At 41.3% G+C, this 24,688-nt stretch overlaps 1 protein-coding gene across 1 annotated transcript in view; it reads left to right on the forward strand.

Moving 5' to 3' along the window:
• Positions 1–24,688, forward strand: part of GALNT14 (polypeptide N-acetylgalactosaminyltransferase 14) — a 422,900-nt gene that overhangs the window by 319,744 nt on the left and 78,468 nt on the right. Inside the window, exons 6-7 of the mRNA XM_075863437.1 lie at positions 7,449–7,570; positions 7,730–7,817. Coding sequence (XP_075719552.1) covers positions 7,449–7,570; positions 7,730–7,817 — 210 coding nt within the window. The remainder of the gene's footprint in view (positions 1–7,448; positions 7,571–7,729; positions 7,818–24,688) is intronic.

A 24,688-nucleotide genomic window follows, 5' to 3' on the forward strand; every position in this document is an offset into this window, starting at 1 on the left:
GATGATTCATGGACAGACCAGATCACCGCTGTCCTCCGCTTATTGAGTTCAGGGTAAAACCATTTAGACGGTGGGAATTACATTTTTCCGGCAGGAATGAAAGTAATAATTATGCATGTAAACAGTAGTGACATTTGTTTATAGATCATCAATCCAATCAGGCTGAATGCTGTCCTTATATCATCCCAGAAATTGATGGATCCTGCTTGTTGCCTGCTGACTGCAGTGAGTGGTCCTGTATAGGATACATGCTGCATTTCACCGCAACCAATCAGAAATGTAATAATATAGATTTTTTTTTTGTGTACTACATATTTCTGCCACTAGATGGCACTATGCGGTATTTTGCAACATGCCCTTGAATAAAAAGTATTCTGTGATAGATGGATTTCTTCACAGCACACCATGTGGTCAGACCTGGTATTGCAAGTAAAATGTGTGAAGTCAAGCCAAGGCAGTGGAACACAAAGTTTTCACCGGAGTTACCCTTTAATAGGCAATTCATTGAACTTGGCATACAATGTGTAACAGTGACAATATGTTCTCAGCTATGTGCTGGACTAGACCACATTCAGACCCAAGACCACTTCATTATTTTAGACCACAGACCAGACCATTAAAGTATTTAAGCCCCTAATTCAGACATGTCAGAAGTTCTTTAATGAATAACCAGTAAGCTCCCCCTAGTGGTGACTGCAGGTACCCATAATTTTATCATTTAACTCTACCACTATACAGGGGATTTGGAGCTCTGTATCATGACGACAGAGCTCTAACCACTATATAGATATATTCATCGGCACAGAATGTTGTACCGATTCAGATGATGTAGGCTGGACTTTCACTTTATGATAAGTAACATTTTTGGGGGAATGAATTGATATATAAGTTTGCTGGTCACGTTGTTTCTGAGGGTTATGGAGGCAGCGGATACAAATTATTGCATTTACCTTAATGTGAGGCCATTAGTCTACCAAGAAATAATTCTTCACTCCCCTATAGATTTCTACAGTCGGACCCAAATTGGCTCCAGAGATGACGAGTTGGCAGTGGGATCAGACAGCCACATCTGCCATTGAGTGGGCAACCGAAAACTTTGCATGTTGTGTTCCTCACTGGAAATCATTGGCATTTAAATGTCTTATTATAGAATTTCCAGGAATTTACTTTTATAAATTTGTTGTCTTAGAATTTTGTTATTTTTAAGAAAAAACAAAATGACGCAAAATGTAAATGTGTAAATTCTGGGAGTAGAATTTATTGATCTGCATCATTTATTTATAATTATCTGCAGAATATTCATGAGGTTTCCCAGCAGTTTCTTCTCTTGTGTCCTCCCACATACAGGAGACATCAGGCAATGACGTTACTGAACGTAAGGGAAGGAAACAATCAGCTTGTCACAAGAATCATGTTCTACACCTCCCATCCCGCAGACTAAAGTCCCCCGACCATGCCAGACCCCGGGTGTCCTCTAGAAATAAAACGAGTAAAAAACGGACATTAACCCCTCTACTACCCGAGACCACCAGGAAAGCAGGTGTTAACCCCTCTACTACCCGAGACCACCAGAATAGCAGCTGTTAACCCCTCTACTACCCGAGACCACCAGGAAAGCAGCTGTTAACCCCTCTACTACCCGAGACCACCAGGAAAGCAGGTGTTAACCCCTCTACTACCCGAGACCACCAGAATAGCAGGTTTTAACCCCTCTACTACCCGAGACCACCAGGAAAGCAGCTGTTAACCCCTCTACTACCCGAGACCACCAGAATAGCAGCTGTTAACCCCTCTACTACCCGAGACCACCAGAATAGCAGCTGTTAACCCCTCTACTACCCGAGACCACCAGGAAAGCAGCTGTTAACCCCTCTACTACCCGAGACCACCAGAATAGCAGGTTTTAACCCCTCTACTACCCGAGACCACCAGGAAAGCAGGTGTTAACCCCTCTACTACCCGAGACCACCAGGAAAGCAGGTGTTAACCCCTCTACTACCCGAGACCACCAGGAAAGCAGCTGTTAACCCCTCTACTAACCGAGACCACCAGAATAGCAGGTTTTAACCCCTCTACTACCCGAGACCACCAGGAAAGCAGCTGTTAACCCCTCTACTAACCGAGACCACCAGAATAGCAGGTTTTAACCCCTCTACTACCCGAGACCACCAGGAAAGCAGATGTTAACCCCTGTACTACCCGAGACCACCAAGAAAGCAGCTGTTAACCCCTCTACTACCCGAGACCACCATGAAGGCAGGTGTTAACCCCTCTACTACCCGAGACCACCAGAATAGCAGGTTTTAACCCCTCTACTACCCGAGACCACCAGGAAAGCAGATGTTAACCCCTCTACTACCCGAGACCACCAAGAAAGCAGCTGTTAACCCCTCTACTACCCGAGACCACCATGAAGGCAGGTGTTAACCCTTTTACTACCCGAGACCACCAGGAAATCAGGTGTTAACCCCTCTACTACCCGAGACCACCAGGGAAACTAACATTAACCTTTACACTCCCCTAGACTACCAGGGAAACTGATATTAACCCCTGCACTATCCTTGACCACCAGAGATATAGACAACATTCCCTCCACTAACCTAGACCACCAGGGAAACGGCATTAACCCCTTTACTTTCCTAGACCACCAAGAAAAATGAAATTAACCACTCCACTACCCTAGTCCACCAGGGAAATTACATTTAACCCTTTACTACCCTAGACCACCAGGGACACTGAAATTAACCCCTCTAGTACCCTAGTCCACCGGGGAAATTACATCAACCCTTATACTGCCCATGACCACCAGGGAAACCGACATTAACCCCTTTACTACCCTAGACCACTAGGGAAACTGACATTAACCCCTCCATAACCCTAGACCACTAGGTACATAGACCGTAACCCCTCTACTACCCTAGACAGTAAAGGAAATGGACACTAACCCCTCTACTAGCCCAGACCACCAGGGAATCTGTCTTAACCCCTCTACTAGCCTAGACCACCAGGTAAACAGCATTAACCCCTCTTCTAGTCTAGATTGGCAGAAAAATGGGCATTAACCCCTCCACTACCCTAGACCACCAGGGAAACTCACATTAAACTCTCTACTACCCTCGACCACAAGGGAAATGTAGATTAACCCCTCTACAACCCTAGACCACCAGGTAAACAGCATTAACCCCTTTACTAGTCTAGATGACCATAAAAATGAGTATTAACCCCTCTACAACACTAGACCACCAGAGAAACCGGGCATTAACCCATTCACTACTCTAGCCCACCGGGGAATCAGTCATTTATTTCTCTACTACCCTAGACCACTAGGAAAGAAGCCATGAAACCTACCACTAACCTATAGCACCAGGGAAATGGGCATTATTCCATTCACTACCCCAGACCACCAAGAAAGCACAAAGTGCATAATGGACGCCAGTCAGGGGGGAGGCGAGAAGTTCACGGTTTTTGTTCTTCAACTTTTGCAAACATTTTCAGTATTGGCACAAAAACAGAAGGTGAAATGATCTCTTGGTTATTTATTTCCTCCGTTGAATACGTTGGTGGGTTTTACCTTTGTATTTCCCAATTCCAGACAAACATCAATCATCTGATCACTCGCGATCTTTACTTACTCGTCTAGCGCTGTTTATAAACGCCAGCGGATGAAACATATTTCGCGCATCACTTTATCTCAAAATCCAATGTGTTTTCATTTGGTCTTTGCTGATTCAATCAGCGGAGAAAGTTTGAAAGGAACTTCCTGCGACGGTCGGAGATTGTCGCTGTAGATGTGAAGTGAAGCGCGTCGGAGCCTCTTTAAAATTCATAGTCTGATTCTCCTCTGTGGAACAAGTTAAATTAGTTATCAAAATGATGGAGGCCTCTCCAGGTCTTTCATTTTCCCTGCCATGTGTCACTTTTATCGCTTCTGCTTTATTGTAGGATCGCGCCGTTGTTTCCGGCTCCTGAGGTTTCCAGCGTTACTAATGAATATTTTTGTTTCTTTTTTTGTTCCGGTGAATTATTACAATTATTAGGTAAAAAGATGAAGTTACCATCTCACAATTTTAACATTGAGGGTCGGGGGGATCTTTACTTGCTGTCATGGTGGATCCTGGATATTTGCAGCGTTTGTTTTTCGTGTCAGAGTCTAAAAGGAGCAATGACATTTCCATAGCAGAATACTTATACATCACAACATCGCCCCTGTCACCTGCAGCCCTGTCCTCACTGACATCATCACATCAGAGGAAGGGTCACTGTTTCTCTCAAGATCAACACGCTTCTCACCTGAAATACTCTGTGCTGCTGGGGAGCCTCCTTTTTTTCAACATCATCCTCCCAACCATCCCAGATTCAGCGGGACTGTCCCCGATTCCAGGCGATTTCCCAGTGTTTCAGGAAGCCAGTGGCACATCCCGGTTTCAACTGTATCTGCATCCTCATTTTTAGATGGCACTGTGGGGGCATTATACTGTGTGGGGAGGGCACTATGGGCGTATTATACTGAGTGTGGGGAGGCACTACGGGGTCATTATACTGTGTGGGGGCAGTATGGTGGCATTATACTAAGAGTGGGGAGGCACTACGGTGGCAGTACACTATGTGAGGGCACTATGGGGGCATTATACTGTGTGGGAGCACTATGGGGGCATTATACTAAGTGTGGGGAGGCACTACGGTGGCAGTACACTATGTGAGGGCACTATGGGGGCATTATACTGTATGGGAGCACTATGGTGGCATTATATTGCATGTGGAAAGGCACTACGGTGGCATTATACGGTGGATGGGGCACTATGGGAGCATTACACTATGTGGATTGCACTATTGGGGCATAATACTATGTGAGGGCACTATGGGGGCATAACACTGTGTGGGGCACTATGGGGCATTATACTGTGGGAGCACTATGGGGGCATTATACTGTGTGGGGGCAGCTATGAAGTCTGGATACTAATGGGGGCACTATGTGTATAGGCATGTATTGGGTAGGGTTAGAGGCATGGCATAAAGTTACAAAAAAAATTGCCGCCTCGCACGTCACGTGATTTGTCCCTCTTTCGAATCTTTGAAAGTTTGGACTTCTGCTATGTAACTCTGTCTGTGACCTCCCACTTGCCTCCATTCCCCTCCTCACATCATGACTCTGCCCCCGTCACATGCAGCCCCGTCCTCACTAACATCATCACATGAGAGGACAGGTCACTGCTATTGACAAGATCAGCACACTCATCTCCTGAAATACTCTGTGCTGCTGGGGACCTTGGTCCTCCCACTATGTAACTCTTAGGCCCCATGCTCACGGCCGTGCCCGTAATCACGGCCCACGCGACCAGGTATAGGAGCACGGCACGTAAAATGCAAAATAACGGGCATGTTCCATAATTTTTGGAACATTTTTACGGCACGAACACCCATCCGTAGCGATACGGAAAGGTGTCCATGGGCAATAGAAATGCATGAGTCCGTAATTGCGGAGAGTTTTTACGGCCGTGTGCATGGGGCCTGTGATTTCCCTCCTGCTCCCATTGGCCTTCTCACATCTTGACACTGAACCTGTCATCTGAATCCCTGTTCTCACTAACATCATCACACGTGTAGACAGGTCACTGTCCCCCACAAGATCAACACACTCCTCTCCTGCTGCTGTCATTTCCATGATGTGATTGGCTACTGGTTGTTCTGTCCTGGTCCATTTACAAATAACGGATAAAGAATGAAAAGGCTGCTCAGATTCTAATGCATTTAAATGCATCTTAAAACCTATGTTGAGGGTAAGACCAGGGAGACTGGCGGGACCTTGGACATAAGAAGGGGGCATTACTCTCATTTTCTTTGGGAGGAGGGGTAATACTGCCTCAATAATACCGACACATAGTGCCATACAATGTTGCCAAACATTTGCTACATAATAGAGCCATATGGATAATATTGCAATTTATTGCCTAAATAATATCACAAGTGGGCACCCAGAGGGGGGTTATGGAGCGTGCCGATTATGGTGGAACCGGGGCAATTACCCATTTACTCGTGATAAAATCCGGCCCAAGCTACATCTTTAAGAACTACAATGACAGTAGAAGTAATCCAACAACAATATTATATTCACACATAAATATTTACACCCCCCGATAATAGTATTTGCGGTTTTATGTTTACGTTGCATGCTGGAATGTTGGGTATGGAGTCGTATTTTCTAGCATTACATAGTAAATCACCATTTCTAATGTTTGGGCTGAATGTGCTGATTCTCTTTTTCCATGAATCCTGCTGAGACCTTGGAGTAAATCCGAAAAGTGTATTGTCTATGAACTCTCCAAGTTCTGAATTTGAAATTCACTTTTATGATCTTGCGCAAGTTATATTTCATTGTTCCCCAGCCGTGTCTTCAAAAGACAACAGAACAAGAGACGCCGGCAGTCAATTATTAGGGCGAATATTAGGGTTTAGTTCTTGTTTATTTTTCACCCGAGTCTCAGGATATGTTAATCTTCTAGAGCCTATGCAGAAAGGTCCTGCAAAAGTTGCAGACATTCCTAGATCAGGCCAGCCCAGGGAACTCCAGACGGGGACTGATGATGTCATCATTTCCGGTAGGGTGATGTCACTAAATGTGAAAGACTCAATCAGTAGAGCAATAGCTTCAAACGGAATAAATATAGGCACACGTGGTCTACACTGTCTATGTATGAATGAAAGGAGGCTTGTAAGTCCTCTGGACCTTTGGACCTTGAGGTCCTAGCTGGATACCTAACTGGCTGGTCTCCCTTGCCTTCTGTATAGGTTGTCTTCTGTTAGCAGGTCATAACATGGATTAAGGGCTCCAGTATGACAACCCTGTTCCATATCACTCCCTGTCAACAGTTAAGCTGCCAATGGAGTTAAAAGGGAGAAGAGACCTTGCTGTCCTCAGGGTTGGTCCCTAAATTAGACATTGGTCAGAGGGCATCCCATAGTACTCAGCTGTTAGTAGCGTTCTCCTTATCTGATAATCCTATTATTATTATTATTGGTTGTTAGTTCTTTCTAGTTTAGCTCTCCATTCACATCCTGCTGAACTTTGTGATGGGCTTGAGCTCATGTACAGGAGCCAACCTGAACAAGCAGAGCTAAGATGTAAATCATGGTGGAGAGGCAGCGCATCAGACTCCAACATATGAGTTATTATATCATCTATATTATCTATTGTTCTCTATTATCAGCCATTTTATGCTGGGAGAGGTTGTGACTGTAGTGTTCTTTAATGGCATTACACAAAAGTGCAGAAACTCCCCGCCCCATAATCACTACTTCATGTAACACGTCTCCAGTGCTGAGAACCTCCAGAATTATTTAGGTACAGATGTGTGACTGATCTCATGAGCTCTTTCTATAGGGTTCACTATATGTTAACTGTTCCTTTAAATGTATCACGTCATTGATTGCCTTAACTTTTGTCTGTGCAGGTTTGATTCGGTCTCGAGTAAGAGGGGCAGAACTTGCTAAGGCCGGAGTGCTCACCTTCCTGGACAGTCACTGTGAAGTCAATAAGGACTGGCTCCCTCCCCTACTGAAAAGAGTGAAAGAGGTGAGACATTTCATAAGAATATCTACACAGCGACAGGGAAGACTCCCCCTTCATGATGGGAGAATTCAAAAAGTGCAAATCAAAAATAGCTCTACGGGAAGTCTCTAGAAATGAGAAGGACGAGATTATTTCACTACATATGTATTTATGTATTCATAGGAGCCGACTCGTGTGGTGAGTCCCGTTATAGACATCATCAACCTGGATACATTTGCATATATTGCTGCATCCTCTGATCTCCGAGGAGGTGAGTGCAGAAACCCCCACCATATATAATAATCTAAAGATGCCTCACACTGGTAACACGCTTGAAATGCTGAATATTTTCTTGTACATAGGGGGCAGTATTATAGTAGTTATATTCTTGTATATAGGGGGCAGTATTATAGTAGTTATATTCTTGTATATAGGGGCAGTATTATAGTAGTTATATTCTTGTATATAGGGAGCAGTATTATAGTAGTTATATTCTTGTATATAGGGGCAGTATTATAGTAGTTATATTCTTGTATATAGGGGACAGTATTATAGTAGTTATATACTTGTATATAGGGGGCAGTATTATAGTAGTTATATTCTTGTAGATAGGGGGCAGTATTATAGTAGTTATATTCTTGTATATAGGAGCAGTATTATAGTAGTTATATTCTTGTATATAGGAGCAGTATTATAGTAGTTATATTCTTGTATATAGGGGCAGTATTATAGTAGTTATATTCTTGTATATAGGAGGCAGTATTATAGTAGTTATATTCTTGTATATAGAGGGCAGTATTATAGTAGTTATATTCTTGTATATAGGAGCAGTATTATAGTAGTTATATTCTTGTATATAGGAGGCAGTATTATAGTAGTTATATTCTTGTATATAGAGGGCAGTATTATAGTAGTTATATTCTTGTATATAGGAGGCAGTATTATAGTAGTTATATTCTTGTATATAGGGGCAGTATTATAGTAGTTATATTCTTTTATATAGGGGCAGTATTATAGTAGTTATATTCTTGTATATAGGAGCAGTATTATAGTAGTTATATTCTTGTATATAGGGGCAGTATTATAGTAGTTATATTCTTGTATATAGGGGCAGTATTATAGTAGTTATATTCTTGTATATAGGGGCAGTATTATAGTAGTTATATTCTTGTATATAGGGGGCTGTATTATAGTAGTTATATTCTTGTATATAGGAGCAGTATTATAGAAGTTATATTCTTGTATATAGGAGCAGTATTATAGTAGTTATATTCTTGTATATAGTGGGCAGTATTATAGTAGTTATATTCTTGTATATAGGGGCAGTATTATAGTAGTTATATTCTTGTATATAGAGGCAGTATTATAGTAATTATATTCTTGTATATAGGGGGCAGTATTATAGTAGTTATATTCTTGTATATAGGGGCAGTATTATAGTAGTTATATTCTTGTATATAGGGGGCAGTATTATAGTAGTTATATTCTTGTATATAGGGGCAGTATTATAGTAGTTATATTCTTGTACATAGGGGTCAGGATTATAGTAATTATATTCTTGTATATAGGAGCAGTATTATAGTAGTTATATTCTTGTATATAGGGGGCAGTATTATAGTAGTTATATTCTTGTAAATAGGGGCAGTATTATAGTAGTTATATTCTTGTATATAGGGGGCAGTATTATAGTAGTTATATTCTTGTATATAGGGGGCAGTATTATAGTAGTTATATTCTTGAATATAGGGACAGTATTATACTAGTTATATTCTTGTATATAGGTGGCAGTATTATAGTAGTTATATTCTTGTATATAGGGGCAGTATTATAGTAGTTATATTCCTGTATATAGGGGGCAGTATTATAGTAGTTATATTCTTGTATATAGGGAGGCAGTATTATAGTAGTTATATTCTTGTATATATAGGAGCAGTATTATAGTAGTTATATTCTTGTATATATAGGAGCAGTATTATAGTAGTTATATTCTTGTATATAGGGAGGCAGTATTATAGTAGATATATTCTTGTATATAGGGGGCAGTATTATAGTAGTTATATTCTTGTATATAGGGGGTAGTATTATAGTAGTTATATTCTTGTATATAGGGGGCAGTATTATAGTAGTTATATTCTTGTATATAGGGGGTAGTATTATAGTAGTTATATTCTTGTATATAGGGGCAGTATTATAGTAGTTATATTCTTGTATATAGGGGGCAGTATTATAGTAGTTATATTCTTGGATATAGGAGGCAGTATTATAGTAGTTATATTCTTGTATATAGTAGCAGTATTATAGTGGTTATATTCTTGTACATAGGGGGCAGTATTATAGTAGTTATATTCTTGTATATAGGGGACAGTATTATAGTAGTTATATTCTTGTATATAGGGGCAGTATTATAGTAGTTATATTCTTGTACATAGGGGGCAGTATTATAGTAGTTCTATTCTTGTCCATAGGAGAGGATAGACGTGTGCTTGTGAGCTCCCTGTTAGGACTATGCATGGCTTCTGACCCAGGTGGAGGGGAGGGGTCCTGGGCTGATGATCCTGGGATAGCCCAGAGTCTGGAGTTTGACCTGCAGCATGGAGATGGTGGAGGTGATGATCTGGAAATGGTGGCTGGTGAGTCAACTGAATCTCATGATGTTGGTGAATTGTGCACAAAAATGACAAAGAAAAATATCTTTAAAATGGAAATGCAAGTTCGCAAATTGAGAACTGAAATTAACCAAGAGACTGATCCAAAGGCAAAGCTGATGAAATGTGAGTGTCTGGATGTTTGCACACGTGAGCTGGTGATATTGAAGGAGAGATTGCAGAAAGAATCATGCACAGTCCCAAAAATAAAGAACTGGGCAATTGAGAACAAAAGGGAGACCAGAGCCCAAACTGTGAAGAGAAAAAATATCATTGCAAAAAAAGACACTGACTATAATATTATAATGCTGTGTATAATATTGTGGCGCAGGGAAACCCTGGAAGATATGAGTGTGCGGTGGCTGGAGGATCACATCTCTCATCATGTGTGGGGTCTGTGCAATCAGCCAACACAAATGCTGCTAAAGCTGCAGAGAAATGTGTGCCAGCTTACGAGGGGTTAACTGCAGTAGACTCTATGTGCAGTACTGATGAAGTGAATGCGAGTGGCACTCCTGGGAGTGAGCAAGAAAGTGCCTCATGTCCTGATATTATAAGTGAGACCTCGGTCAGCGCGGTGATTGACAGTCTGATATCTGATGAACCAGCGGCACAGGCTGAGGCGGACATTGCAGACCCTGTTCTGGAGGTTCAGCCGTCCGCAGTGTCAGTGAATGGAGTGCAGGTTACACAGCGATCAGGAGCAGACACAGGAGGATCTGCAGTACAATCAGCTGAGGAGAGGTCCAGTCCTGACCCACCTGCTGACAGACCTCAGTACAGGAGACTGTTCTCCAGCGTCACAAGACCGACTAACCCCACACCTCAGAGGAGGAACACGGTCAGAATCAGGTACTCAGGACCAGAGGAAAACCTCCCCTCCAGACTCCACATTGGGAAAGTTTTGTTGAAGGAGTTTATGAAGTTTAAAGCTTCTGAGGTGTTCGCTCTGATCCACGTTCCCTCCAGCAGGAATTATGACATCAGTTTCAAGCTGCAATATAGTCTAGACTTATTCTGGAGTATTTATAATGATACAAAGGAGCACGCGATGTGGGAGCATCTACATGTCATCCAGCTGACTAAACCCCAGGTAGTCACCGCCACCGTCCTGTTCCAGTCTGAGGTGGTGGCTCTGGCAGATTTGCAGCACTGGTTGAGCAGATATTGTGAGGTGAAGAGACTGCCAACAAAGATCTATGATGAGGAGGAGATCTGGAATGGAGGATATTCTGTGAAGATCCAGCTGGTTCAGGAGAATGGAGTGACCAGACATCTGCCGCACTCCTTCTACCTGGGCTCGGAGAGAGGCGTATGTTACTACCCTGGTCAACTGCGACGGTGCCATAGATGTGGGGGCAGACACCTGGCATTCAACTGTTCCCGTATTAAGTGCTCACTATGTGGTCAGTTTGGGCATGTGAAGGACGATTGTACAGGACCTGTCATCTGTAACCTGTGCTTAGGACCTGGGCATACATTCCGGGAGTGTCCGCATGCAGAACATAATAAGGAGGAGACCTTTAAAGAAGCCATGGAGGAAGAGCAGGAGGATGTCTCCATATGTGTAGATATGGCCCCAGAACCTGGAAGCCCCAGCGATGATGTGAGCCAAAGTACCAGAGACCCTGCTCCAGAGACGAATGTCCCATCTATGGATGCTGCACAAGTGTCACCAGCCACTGAAAATAGAGGTCATGCTAAAAGCAAAATATCCAGTCACTCTGTCACCAAAACATCTAAACATCTGCCCAACACCAGTAAGGAACCAGCTGATCCAGCCGCAGCGACCAGTAAGGAACCAGCTGAGCCAGCCGCAGCGACCAGTAAAAAACCAGCTGATCCAGCCGCAGCAGCCAGTAAAAAACCAGCTGATCCAGCCGCAGCGACCAGTAAAAAACCAGCTGATCCAGCCGCAGCGACCAGTAAAAAACCAGCTGATCCAGCCGCAGCGACCAGTATGGATGAGGAGGGATTTCAGACGGTTAAAAGGAGAAGTAAAACAGATGATTCTTCTAGGAAAAAAATCACTGCTGCAAAGAAATCACCGGAGTCTCCAGTGCTGGCGATAACTGGGGGACGTTACTGTGCGCTGGGGGAAGATGACCAGGAAGAAGAAGCAGAGATGGAGCAAGTTGCCTCACACAACCCAGATGACGAACCTCAGGATGAAGATGCTGACCCCCCAATGTCCACCAAACGATGGGGTGTTACAGGACATAGTAGTGGAAGAAGGAAAAAAAGTAGGAAAGACATGTAACAAGGATGAGGCTGAAAATCACCTCCATCAATTTGAACAGTGTGAAGAATAGGAGCAGGCGGCAGGCGATATTCCAGCGTCTGACGACAAAACCAATGTCCTCTTTATACAAGAGACTTATCTACAGAGTAATGTCCCTGCTGTGTCCCTGTCCCTGCAGTCACCACATCTAGTGGGACAGTGAAATTCTCAGCTGCTGTATGGAGACTTCTACCCCGAACTCAGTTTATATCATAGAGGTTCACTATATGTTATAAATGGGGTGACCGTGTACCCTCTGTAGCAGTATTATAGTAGTTATATTCTTGTATATAGGGGGCAGTATTATAGTAGTTATAGTCTTTTACATAGGAGGTAGTTATATTCTTGTATATAGGGGACAATATTATAGTAGTTATATTCTTGTATATAGGGGTAGTATTATAGTAGTTAGATTCTTGTATATAGGGGCAGTATTATAGTAGTTATATTCTTGTATATAGGGGCAGTATTATAGTAGTTATATTCTTGTATATAGGGGAAGTATTATAGTAGTTATATTCTTGTATATAGGAGCAGTAGTATAGTAGTTATATTCTTGTATATAGGGGGCAGTATTGTAGTAGTTATATTCTTGTATATAGGGGGCAGTATTATAGTAGTTATATTCTTGTATATAGGAGCAGTATTATAGTAGTTATATTCTTGTATATAGGGGGCAGTATTATAGTAGTTATATTCTCTTATATAGGGGGCAGTATTATAGTAGTTATATTCTTGTATATAGGTGCAGTATTATAGCAGTTATATTTTTATATATAGGGGCAGTATTATAGTAGATATATTCTTGTATATAGGGGCAGTATTATAGTAGTTATATTCTTGTATATAGGGTCAGTATTATAGTAGTTATATTCTTGTATATAGGGGGTAGTATTATAGTAGTTATATTCTTGTATATAGGGGCAGTATTATAGTAGTTATATTCTTGTATATAGGGACAGTATTATAGTAGTTATATTCTTGTATATAGGGGGCAGTATTATAGTAGTTATATTCTTGTATATAGGGGCAGTATTATAGTAGTTATATTCTTGTATATAGGGGGCAGTATTATAGTAGTTATATTCTTGTATATAGGGGCAGTATTATAGTAGTTATATTCTTGTACATAGGGGTCAGGATTATAGTAATTATATTCTTGTATATAGGAGCAGTATTATAGTAGTTATATTCTTGTATATAGGGGGCAGTATTATAGTAGTTATATTCTTGTAAATAGGGGCAGTATTATAGTAGTTATATTCTTGTATATAGGGGGCAGTATTATAGTAGTTATATTCTTGTATATAGGGGGCAGTATTATAGTAGTTATATTCTTGAATATAGGGACAGTATTATACTAGTTATATTCTTGTATATAGGTGGCAGTATTATAGTAGTTATATTCTTGTATATAGGGGCAGTATTATAGTAGTTATATTCCTGTATATAGGGGGCAGTATTATAGTAGTTATATTCTTGTATATAGGGAGGCAGTATTATAGTAGTTATATTCTTGTATATATAGGAGCAGTATTATAGTAGTTATATTCTTGTATATATAGGAGCAGTATTATAGTAGTTATATTCTTGTATATAGGGAGGCAGTATTATAGTAGATATATTCTTGTATATAGGGGGCAGTATTATAGTAGTTATATTCTTGTATATAGGGGGTAGTATTATAGTAGTTATATTCTTGTATATAGGGGGCAGTATTATAGTAGTTATATTCTTGTATATAGGGGGTAGTATTATAGTAGTTATATTCTTGTATATAGGGGCAGTATTATAGTAGTTATATTCTTGTATATAGGGGGCAGTATTATAGTAGTTATATTCTTGGATATAGGAGGCAGTATTATAGTAGTTATATTCTTGTATATAGTAGCAGTATTATAGTGGTTATATTCTTGTACATAGGGGGCAGTATTATAGTAGTTATATTCTTGTATATAGGGGACAGTATTATAGTAGTTATATTCTTGTATATAGGGGCAGTATTATAGTAGTTATATTCTTGTACATAGGGGGCAGTATTATAGTAGTTCTATTCTTGTCCATAGGAGAGGATAGACGTGTGCTTGTGAGCTCCCTGTTAGGACTATGCATGGCTTCTGACCCAGGTGGAGGGGAGGGGTCCTGGGCTGATGATCCTGGGATAGCCCAGAGTCTGGAGTTTGACCTGCAGCATGGAGATGGTGGAGGTGATGATCTGGAAATGGTGGCTGGTGAGTCAACTGAATCTCATGATGTTGGTGAATTGTGCACAAAAATGACAAAGAAAAATATCTTTAAAATGGAAATGCACGTTCGCAAATTGAGAACTGAAATTAACCAAGAGACTGATCCAAAGGCAAAGCTGATGAAATGTGAGTGTCTGGATGTTTGCACACGTGAGCTGGTGATATTGAAGGAGAGATTGCAGAAAGAATCATGCACAGTCCCAAAAATAAAGAACTGGGCAATTGAGAACAAAAGGGAGACCAGAGCCCAAACTGTGAAGAGAAAAAATATCATTGCAAAAAAAGACACTGACTATAATATTATAATGCTGTGTATAATATTGTGGCGCAGGGAAACCCTGGAAGATATGAGTGTGCGGTGGCTGGAGGATCACATCTCTCATCATGTGTGGGGTCTGTGCAATCAGCCAACACAAATGCTGCTAAAGCTGCAGAGAAATGTGTGCCAGCTTACGAGGGGTTAACTGCAGTAGACTCTATGTGCAGTACTGATGAAGTGAATGCGAGTGGCACTCCTGGGAGTGAGCAAGAAAGTGCCTCATGTCCTGATATTATAAGTGAGACCTCGGTCAGCGCGGTGATTGACAGTCTGATATCTGATGAACCAGCGGCACAGGCTGAGGCGGACATTGCAGACCCTGTTCTGGAGGTTCAGCCGTCCGCAGTGTCAGTGAATGGAGTGCAGGTTACACAGCGATCAGGAGCAGACACAGGAGGATCTGCAGTACAATCAGCTGAGGAGAGGTCCAGTCCTGACCCACCTGCTGACAGACCTCAGTACAGGAGACTGTTCTCCAGCGTCACAAGACCGACTAACCCCACACCTCAGAGGAGGAACACGGTCAGAATCAGGTACTCAGGACCAGAGGAAAACCTCCCCTCCAGACTCCACATTGGGAAAGTTTTGTTGAAGGAGTTTATGAAGTTTAAAGCTTCTGAGGTGTTCGCTCTGATCCACGTTCCCTCCAGCAGGAATTATGACATCAGTTTCAAGCTGCAATATAGTCTAGACTTATTCTGGAGTATTTATAATGATACAAAGGAGCACGCGATGTGGGAGCATCTACATGTCATCCAGCTGACTAAACCCCAGGTAGTCACCGCCACCGTCCTGTTCCAGTCTGAGGTGGTGGCTCTGGCAGATTTGCAGCACTGGTTGAGCAGATATTGTGAGGTGAAGAGACTGCCAACAAAGATCTATGATGAGGAGGAGATCTGGAATGGAGGATATTCTGTGAAGATCCAGCTGGTTCAGGAGAATGGAGTGACCAGACATCTGCCGCACTCCTTCTACCTGGGCTCGGAGAGAGGCGTATGTTACTACCCTGGTCAACTGCGACGGTGCCATAGATGTGGGGGCAGACACCTGGCGTTCAACTGTTCCCGTATTAAGTGCTCACTATGTGGTCAGTTTGGGCATGTGAAGGACGATTGTACAGGACCTGTCATCTGTAACCTGTGCTTAGGACCTGGGCATACATTCCGGGAGTGTCCGCATGCAGAACATAATAAGGAGGAGACCTTTAAAGAAGCCATGGAGGAAGAGCAGGAGGATGTCTCCATATGTGTAGATATGGCCCCAGAACCTGGAAGCCCCAGCGATGATGTGAGCCAAAGTACCAGAGACCCTGCTCCAGAGACGAATGTCCCATCTATGGATGCTGCACAAGTGTCACCAGCCACTGAAAATAGAGGTCATGCTAAAAGCAAAATATCCAGTCACTCTGTCACCAAAACATCTAAACATCTGCCCAACACCAGTAAGGAACCAGCTGATCCAGCCGCAGCGACCAGTAAGGAACCAGCTGAGCCAGCCGCAGCGACCAGTAAAAAACCAGCTGATCCAGCCGCAGCAGCCAGTAAAAAACCAGCTGATCCAGCCGCAGCGACCAGTAAAAAACCAGCTGATCCAGCCGCAGCGACCAGTAAAAAACCAGCTGATCCAGCCGCAGCGACCAGTATGGATGAGGAGGGATTTCAGACGGTTAAAAGGAGAAGTAAAACAGATGATTCTTCTAGGAAAAAAATCACTGCTGCAAAGAAATCACCGGAGTCTCCAGTGCTGGCGATAACTGGGGGACGTTACTGTGCGCTGGGGGAAGATGACCAGGAAGAAGAAGCAGAGATGGAGCAAGTTGCCTCACACAACCCAGATGACGAACCTCAGGATGAAGATGCTGACCCCCCAATGTCCACCAAACGATGGGGTGTTACAGGACATAGTAGTGGAAGAAGGAAAAAAAGTAGGAAAGACATGTAACAAGGATGAGGCTGAAAATCACCTCCATCAATTTGAACAGTGTGAAGAATAGGAGCAGGCGGCAGGCGATATTCCAGCGTCTGACGACAAAACCAATGTCCTCTTTATACAAGAGACTTATCTACAGAGTAATGTCCCTGCTGTGTCCCTGTCCCTGCAGTCACCACATCTAGTGGGACAGTGAAATTCTCAGCTGCTGTATGGAGACTTCTACCCCGAACTCAGTTTATATCATAGAGGTTCACTATATGTTATAAATGGGGTGACCGTGTACCCTCTGTAGCAGTATTATAGTAGTTATATTCTTGTATATAGGGGGCAGTATTATAGTAGTTATAGTCTTTTACATAGGAGGTAGTTATATTCTTGTATATAGGGGAAAATATAGTAGTTATATTCTTGTATATAGGGGTAGTATTATAGTAGTTAGATTCTTGTATATAGGGGCAGTATTATAGTAGTTATATTCTTGTATATAGGGGCAGTATTATAGTAGTTATATTCTTGTATATAGGGGAAGTATTATAGTAGTTATATTCTTGTATATAGGAGCAGTAGTATAGTAGTTATATTCTTGTATATAGGGGGCAGTATTGTAGTAGTTATATTCTTGTATATAGGGGGCAGTATTATAGTAGTTATATTCTTGTATATAGGAGCAGTATTATAGTAGTTATATTCTTGTATATAGGGGGCAGTATTATAGTAGTTATATTCTCTTATATAGGGGGCAGTATTATAGTAGTTATATTCTTGTATATAGGTGCAGTATTATAGCAGTTATATTTTTATATATAGGGGCAGTATTATAGTAGATATATTCTTGTATATAGGGGCAGTATTATAGTAGTTATATTCTTGTATATAGGGTCAGTATTATAGTAGTTATATTCTTGTAAATAGGGGCAGTATTATAGTAGTTATATTCTTGTATATAGGGGGCAGTATTATAGTAGTTATATTCTTGTATATAGGGGGCAGTATTATAGTAGTTATATTCTTGAATATAGGGACAGTATTATACTAGTTATATTCTTGTATATAGGTGGCAGTATTATAGTAGTTATATTCTTGTATATAGGGGCAGTATTATAGTAGTTATATTCCTGTATATAGGGGGCAGTATTATAGTAGTTATATTCTTGTATATAGGGAGGCAGTATTATAGTAGTTATATTCTTGTATATATAGGAGCAGTATTATAGTAGTTATATTCTTGTATATATAGGAGCAGTATTATAGTAGTTATATTCTTGTATATAGGGAGGCAGTATTATAGTAGATATATTCTTGTATATAGGGGGCAGTATTATAGTAGTTATATTCTTGTATATAGGGGGTAGTATTATAGTAGTTATATTCTTGTATATAGGGGGCAGTATTATAGTAGTTATATTCTTGTATATAGGGGGTAGTATTATAGTAGTTATATTCTTGTATATAGGGGCAGTATTATAGTAGTTATATTCTTGTATATAGGGGGCAGTATTATAGTAGTTATATTCTTGGATATAGGAGGCAGTATTATAGTAGTTATATTCTTGTATATAGTAGCAGTATTATAGTGGTTATATTCTTGTACATAGGGGGCAGTATTATAGTAGTTATATTCTTGTATATAGGGGACAGTATTATAGTAGTTATATTCTTGTATATAGGGGCAGTATTATAGTAGTTATATTCTTGTACATAGGGGGCAGTATTATAGTAGTTCTATTCTTGTCCATAGGAGAGGATAGACGTGTGCTTGTGAGCTCCCTGTTAGGACTATGCATGGCTTCTGACCCAGGTGGAGGGGAGGGGTCCTGGGCTGATGATCCTGGGATAGCCCAGAGTCTGGAGTTTGACCTGCAGCATGGAGATGGTGGAGGTGATGATCTGGAAATGGTGGCTGGTGAGTCAACTGAATCTCATGATGTTGGTGAATTGTGCACAAAAATGACAAAGAAAAATATCTTTAAAATGGAAATGCACGTTCGCAAATTGAGAACTGAAATTAACCAAGAGACTGATCCAAAGGCAAAGCTGATGAAATGTGAGTGTCTGGATGTTTGCACACGTGAGCTGGTGATATTGAAGGAGAGATTGCAGAAAGAATCATGCACAGTCCCAAAAATAAAGAACTGGGCAATTGAGAACAAAAGGGAGACCAGAGCCCAAACTGTGAAGAGAAAAAATATCATTGCAAAAAAAGACACTGACTATAATATTATAATGCTGTGTATAATATTGTGGCGCAGGGAAACCCTGGAAGATATGAGTGTGCGGTGGCTGGAGGATCACATCTCTCATCATGTGTGGGGTCTGTGCAATCAGCCAACACAAATGCTGCTAAAGCTGCAGAGAAATGTGTGCCAGCTTACGAGGGGTTAACTGCAGTAGACTCTATGTGCAGTACTGATGAAGTGAATGCGAGTGGCACTCCTGGGAGTGAGCAAGAAAGTGCCTCATGTCCTGATATTATAAGTGAGACCTCGGTCAGCGCGGTGATTGACAGTCTGATATCTGATGAACCAGCGGCACAGGCTGAGGCGGACATTGCAGACCCTGTTCTGGAGGTTCAGCCGTCCGCAGTGTCAGTGAATGGAGTGCAGGTTACACAGCGATCAGGAGCAGACACAGGAGGATCTGCAGTACAATCAGCTGAGGAGAGGTCCAGTCCTGACCCACCTGCTGACAGACCTCAGTACAGGAGACTGTTCTCCAGCGTCACAAGACCGACTAACCCCACACCTCAGAGGAGGAACACGGTCAGAATCAGGTACTCAGGACCAGAGGAAAACCTCCCCTCCAGACTCCACATTGGGAAAGTTTTGTTGAAGGAGTTTATGAAGTTTAAAGCTTCTGAGGTGTTCGCTCTGATCCACGTTCCCTCCAGCAGGAATTATGACATCAGTTTCAAGCTGCAATATAGTCTAGACTTATTCTGGAGTATTTATAATGATACAAAGGAGCACGCGATGTGGGAGCATCTACATGTCATCCAGCTGACTAAACCCCAGGTAGTCACCGCCACCGTCCTGTTCCAGTCTGAGGTGGTGGCTCTGGCAGATTTGCAGCACTGGTTGAGCAGATATTGTGAGGTGAAGAGACTGCCAACAAAGATCTATGATGAGGAGGAGATCTGGAATGGAGGATATTCTGTGAAGATCCAGCTGGTTCAGGAGAATGGAGTGACCAGACATCTGCCGCACTCCTTCTACCTGGGCTCGGAGAGAGGCGTATGTTACTACCCTGGTCAACTGCGACGGTGCCATAGATGTGGGGGCAGACACCTGGCGTTCAACTGTTCCCGTATTAAGTGCTCACTATGTGGTCAGTTTGGGCATGTGAAGGACGATTGTACAGGACCTGTCATCTGTAACCTGTGCTTAGGACCTGGGCATACATTCCGGGAGTGTCCGCATGCAGAACATAATAAGGAGGAGACCTTTAAAGAAGCCATGGAGGAAGAGCAGGAGGATGTCTCCATATGTGTAGATATGGCCCCAGAACCTGGAAGCCCCAGCGATGATGTGAGCCAAAGTACCAGAGACCCTGCTCCAGAGACGAATGTCCCATCTATGGATGCTGCACAAGTGTCACCAGCCACTGAAAATAGAGGTCATGCTAAAAGCAAAATATCCAGTCACTCTGTCACCAAAACATCTAAACATCTGCCCAACACCAGTAAGGAACCAGCTGATCCAGCCGCAGCGACCAGTAAGGAACCAGCTGAGCCAGCCGCAGCGACCAGTAAAAAACCAGCTGATCCAGCCGCAGCAGCCAGTAAAAAACCAGCTGATCCAGCCGCAGCGACCAGTAAAAAACCAGCTGATCCAGCCGCAGCGACCAGTAAAAAACCAGCTGATCCAGCCGCAGCGACCAGTATGGATGAGGAGGGATTTCAGACGGTTAAAAGGAGAAGTAAAACAGATGATTCTTCTAGGAAAAAAATCACTGCTGCAAAGAAATCACCGGAGTCTCCAGTGCTGGCGATAACTGGGGGACGTTACTGTGCGCTGGGGGAAGATGACCAGGAAGAAGAAGCAGAGATGGAGCAAGTTGCCTCACACAACCCAGATGACGAACCTCAGGATGAAGATGCTGACCCCCCAATGTCCACCAAACGATGGGGTGTTACAGGACATAGTAGTGGAAGAAGGAAAAAAAGTAGGAAAGACATGTAACAAGGATGAGGCTGAAAATCACCTCCATCAATTTGAACAGTGTGAAGAATAGGAGCAGGCGGCAGGCGATATTCCAGCGTCTGACGACAAAACCAATGTCCTCTTTATACAAGAGACTTATCTACAGAGTAATGTCCCTGCTGTGTCCCTGTCCCTGCAGTCACCACATCTAGTGGGACAGTGAAATTCTCAGCTGCTGTATGGAGACTTCTACCCCGAACTCAGTTTATATCATAGAGGTTCACTATATGTTATAAATGGGGTGACCGTGTACCCTCTGTAGCAGTATTATAGTAGTTATATTCTTGTATATAGGGGGCAGTATTATAGTAGTTATAGTCTTTTACATAGGAGGTAGTTATATTCTTGTATATAGGGGAAAATATTATAGTAGTTATATTCTTGTATATAGGGGTAGTATTATAGTAGTTAGATTCTTGTATATAGGGGCAGTATTATAGTAGTTATATTCTTGTATATAGGGGCAGTATTATAGTAGTTATATTCTTGTATATAGGGGAAGTATTATAGTAGTTATATTCTTGTATATAGGAGCAGTAGTATAGTAGTTATATTCTTGTATATAGGGGGCAGTATTGTAGTAGTTATATTCTTGTATATAGGGGGCAGTATTATAGTAGTTATATTCTTGTATATAGGAGCAGTATTATAGTAGTTATATTCTTGTATATAGGGGGCAGTATTATAGTAGTTATATTCTCTTATATAGGGGGCAGTATTATAGTAGTTATATTCTTGTATATAGGTGCAGTATTATAGCAGTTATATTTTTATATATAGGGGCAGTATTATAGTAGATATATTCTTGTATATAGGGGCAGTATTATAGTAGTTATATTCTTGTATATAGGGTCAGTATTATAGTAGTTATATTCTTGTATATAGGGGGTAGTATTATAGTAGTTATATTCTTGTATATAGGGGCAGTATTATAGTAGTTATATTCTTGTATATAGGGACAGTATTATAGTAGTTATATTCTTGTATATAGGGGGCAGTATTAGGGCATGACCACACATGGCGGAATTCCTCCGCAACTGTCCGCATCAATGCCGCACCTAATCCGGGTTGCGGATTACGGCTGCGGATCTGCACAAAATGTGCAGAAAATTGATGCGGACTAGCTGCTGCGGACTGCGGGAAAAGTGCTTCCCTTCTCCCTATTCAGTGCAGGATAGAGAGAAGGGACAGCACTTTCCCTAGTGAAAGTAAAAGAAATTCATACTTACCGCCCGTTGTCTTTATGACGCGTCCCTCCTTCGGCATCCAGCCCGACCTCCCTGGATGACGCGCCAGTCCATGTGACCGCTGCAGCCTGTGCTTGGCCTGTGATTGGCTGCAGCCGTCACTTACTCTGAAACGTCATCCTGGGAGGCCGGACTGGAGACAGAAACAGGGAGTTCTCGGTAAGTACGAACTTCATTTTTTTTTACAGATACATGTATATTGAGATCGGTAGTCACTGTCCCGGGTGCAGAAACAGTTACTGCCGATCGCTTAACTCTTTCAGCACCCTGGACAGTGACTATTTACTGACGTCTCCTAGCAACGCTCCCGTCATTACGGGAGCCCCATTGACTTCCTCAGTCTGGCTGTAGACCTAGAAATACATAGGTCCAGCCAGAATGAAGAAATGTCAAGTAAAAAAAGCAAGACGCATCCGCAGTACACATGACATGTGCATGACAGCTGCGGACTTCATTGCGGAACTTTGAATCTCCATTGAAGTCAATGGAGAAATTCCGCCATGAGTCCGCCACTGCTCCGCAACAGACAGAGCATGCTGCGGACACCAAATTCCGCTCCGCAGCCTATGCTCCGCAGCGGAATTGTACGCATCGTGTAAACGAACACTGCGAAATTAAAGTGAAAGTCAATGTAGAAACGGCTCCGCTGCGGATTAACGCTGCGGAGTGTCCGCAGCGGAATTTAAGTGCAATTCCGCCATGTGTGAACCCGCCCTTATAGTAGTTATATTCTTGTATATAGGGGGCAGTATTATAGTAGTTATATTCTTGTATATAGGGAGCAGTATTATAGTAGTTATATTCTTGTATATAGGAGCAGTATTATAGTAGTTATATTCTTGTATATAGAGGCAGTATTATAGTAGTTATATTCTTGTATATAGGGACAGTATTATAGTAGTTATATTCCTGTATATAGGAGCAGTATTATAGTAGTTATATTCTTGTATATAGAGGCAGTATTATAGTAGTTATATTCTTGTATATAGGGACAGTATTATAGTAGTTATATTCCTGTATATAGGAGGCAGTATTATAGTAGTTATATTCTTATATATAGGGGCAGTATTATAGTAGTTATATTCTTGTATATAGAGGCAGTATTATAGTAGTTATATTCTTGTATATAGGAGCAGTATTATAGTAGTTATATTCTTGTATATAGGGGGCAGTATTATAGTAGTTATATACTTGTATATAGGGGGCAGTATTATAGTGGTTATATTCTTGTATATAGGAGCAGTATTATAGTAGTTATATTCTTGTATATAGGGGCAGTATTATAGTAGTTATATTCTTGTATATAGGGGCAGTATTATAGTAGTTATATTCTTGTATATAGGGGCAGTATTATAGTAGTTATATTCTTGTATATAGGAGCAGTAGTATAGTAGTTATATTCTTGTATATAGGGGCAGTATTGTAGTAGTTATATTCTTGTATATAGGGGGCAGTATTATAGTAGTTATATTCTTGTATATAGGAGCAGTATTATAGTAGTTATATTCTTGTATATAGGGGGCAGTATTATAGTAGTTATATTCTCTTATATAGGGGGCAGTATTATAGTAGTTATATTCTTGTATATAGGTGCAGTATTATAGCAGTTATATTTTTATATATAGGGGCAGTATTATAGTAGATATATTCTTGTATATAGGGGCAGTATTATAGTAGTTATATTCTTGTATATAGGGTCAGTATTATAGTAGTTATATTCTTGTATATAGGGGGTAGTATTATAGTAGTTATATTCTTGTATATAGGGGCAGTATTATAGTAGTTATATTCTTGTATATAGGGACAGTATTATAGTAGTTATATTCTTGTATATAGGGGGCAGTATTATAGTAGTTATATTCTTGTATATAGGGAGCAGTATTATAGTAGTTATATTCTTGTATATAGGAGCAGTATTATAGTAGTTATATTCTTGTATATAGAGGCAGTATTATAGTAGTTATATTCTTGTATATAGGGACAGTATTATAGTAGTTATATTCTTGTATATAGAAGGCAGTATTATAGTAGTTATATTCTTGTATATAGGGGCAGTATTATAGTAGTTATATTCTTGTATATAGGGAGCAGTATTATAGTAGTTATATTCTTGTATATAGGAGCAGTATTATAGTAGTTATATTCTTGTATATAGAGGCAGTATTATAGTAGTTATATTCTTGTATATAGGGACAGTATTATAGTAGTTATATTCCTGTATATAGGAGCAGTATTATAGTAGTTATATTCTTGTATATAGGGGGCAGTATTAT

Source organism: Rhinoderma darwinii, chromosome 4, assembly GCF_050947455.1.
Source record: "Rhinoderma darwinii isolate aRhiDar2 chromosome 4, aRhiDar2.hap1, whole genome shotgun sequence".
Taxonomy (NCBI): Eukaryota; Metazoa; Chordata; class Amphibia; order Anura; family Rhinodermatidae; genus Rhinoderma; species Rhinoderma darwinii.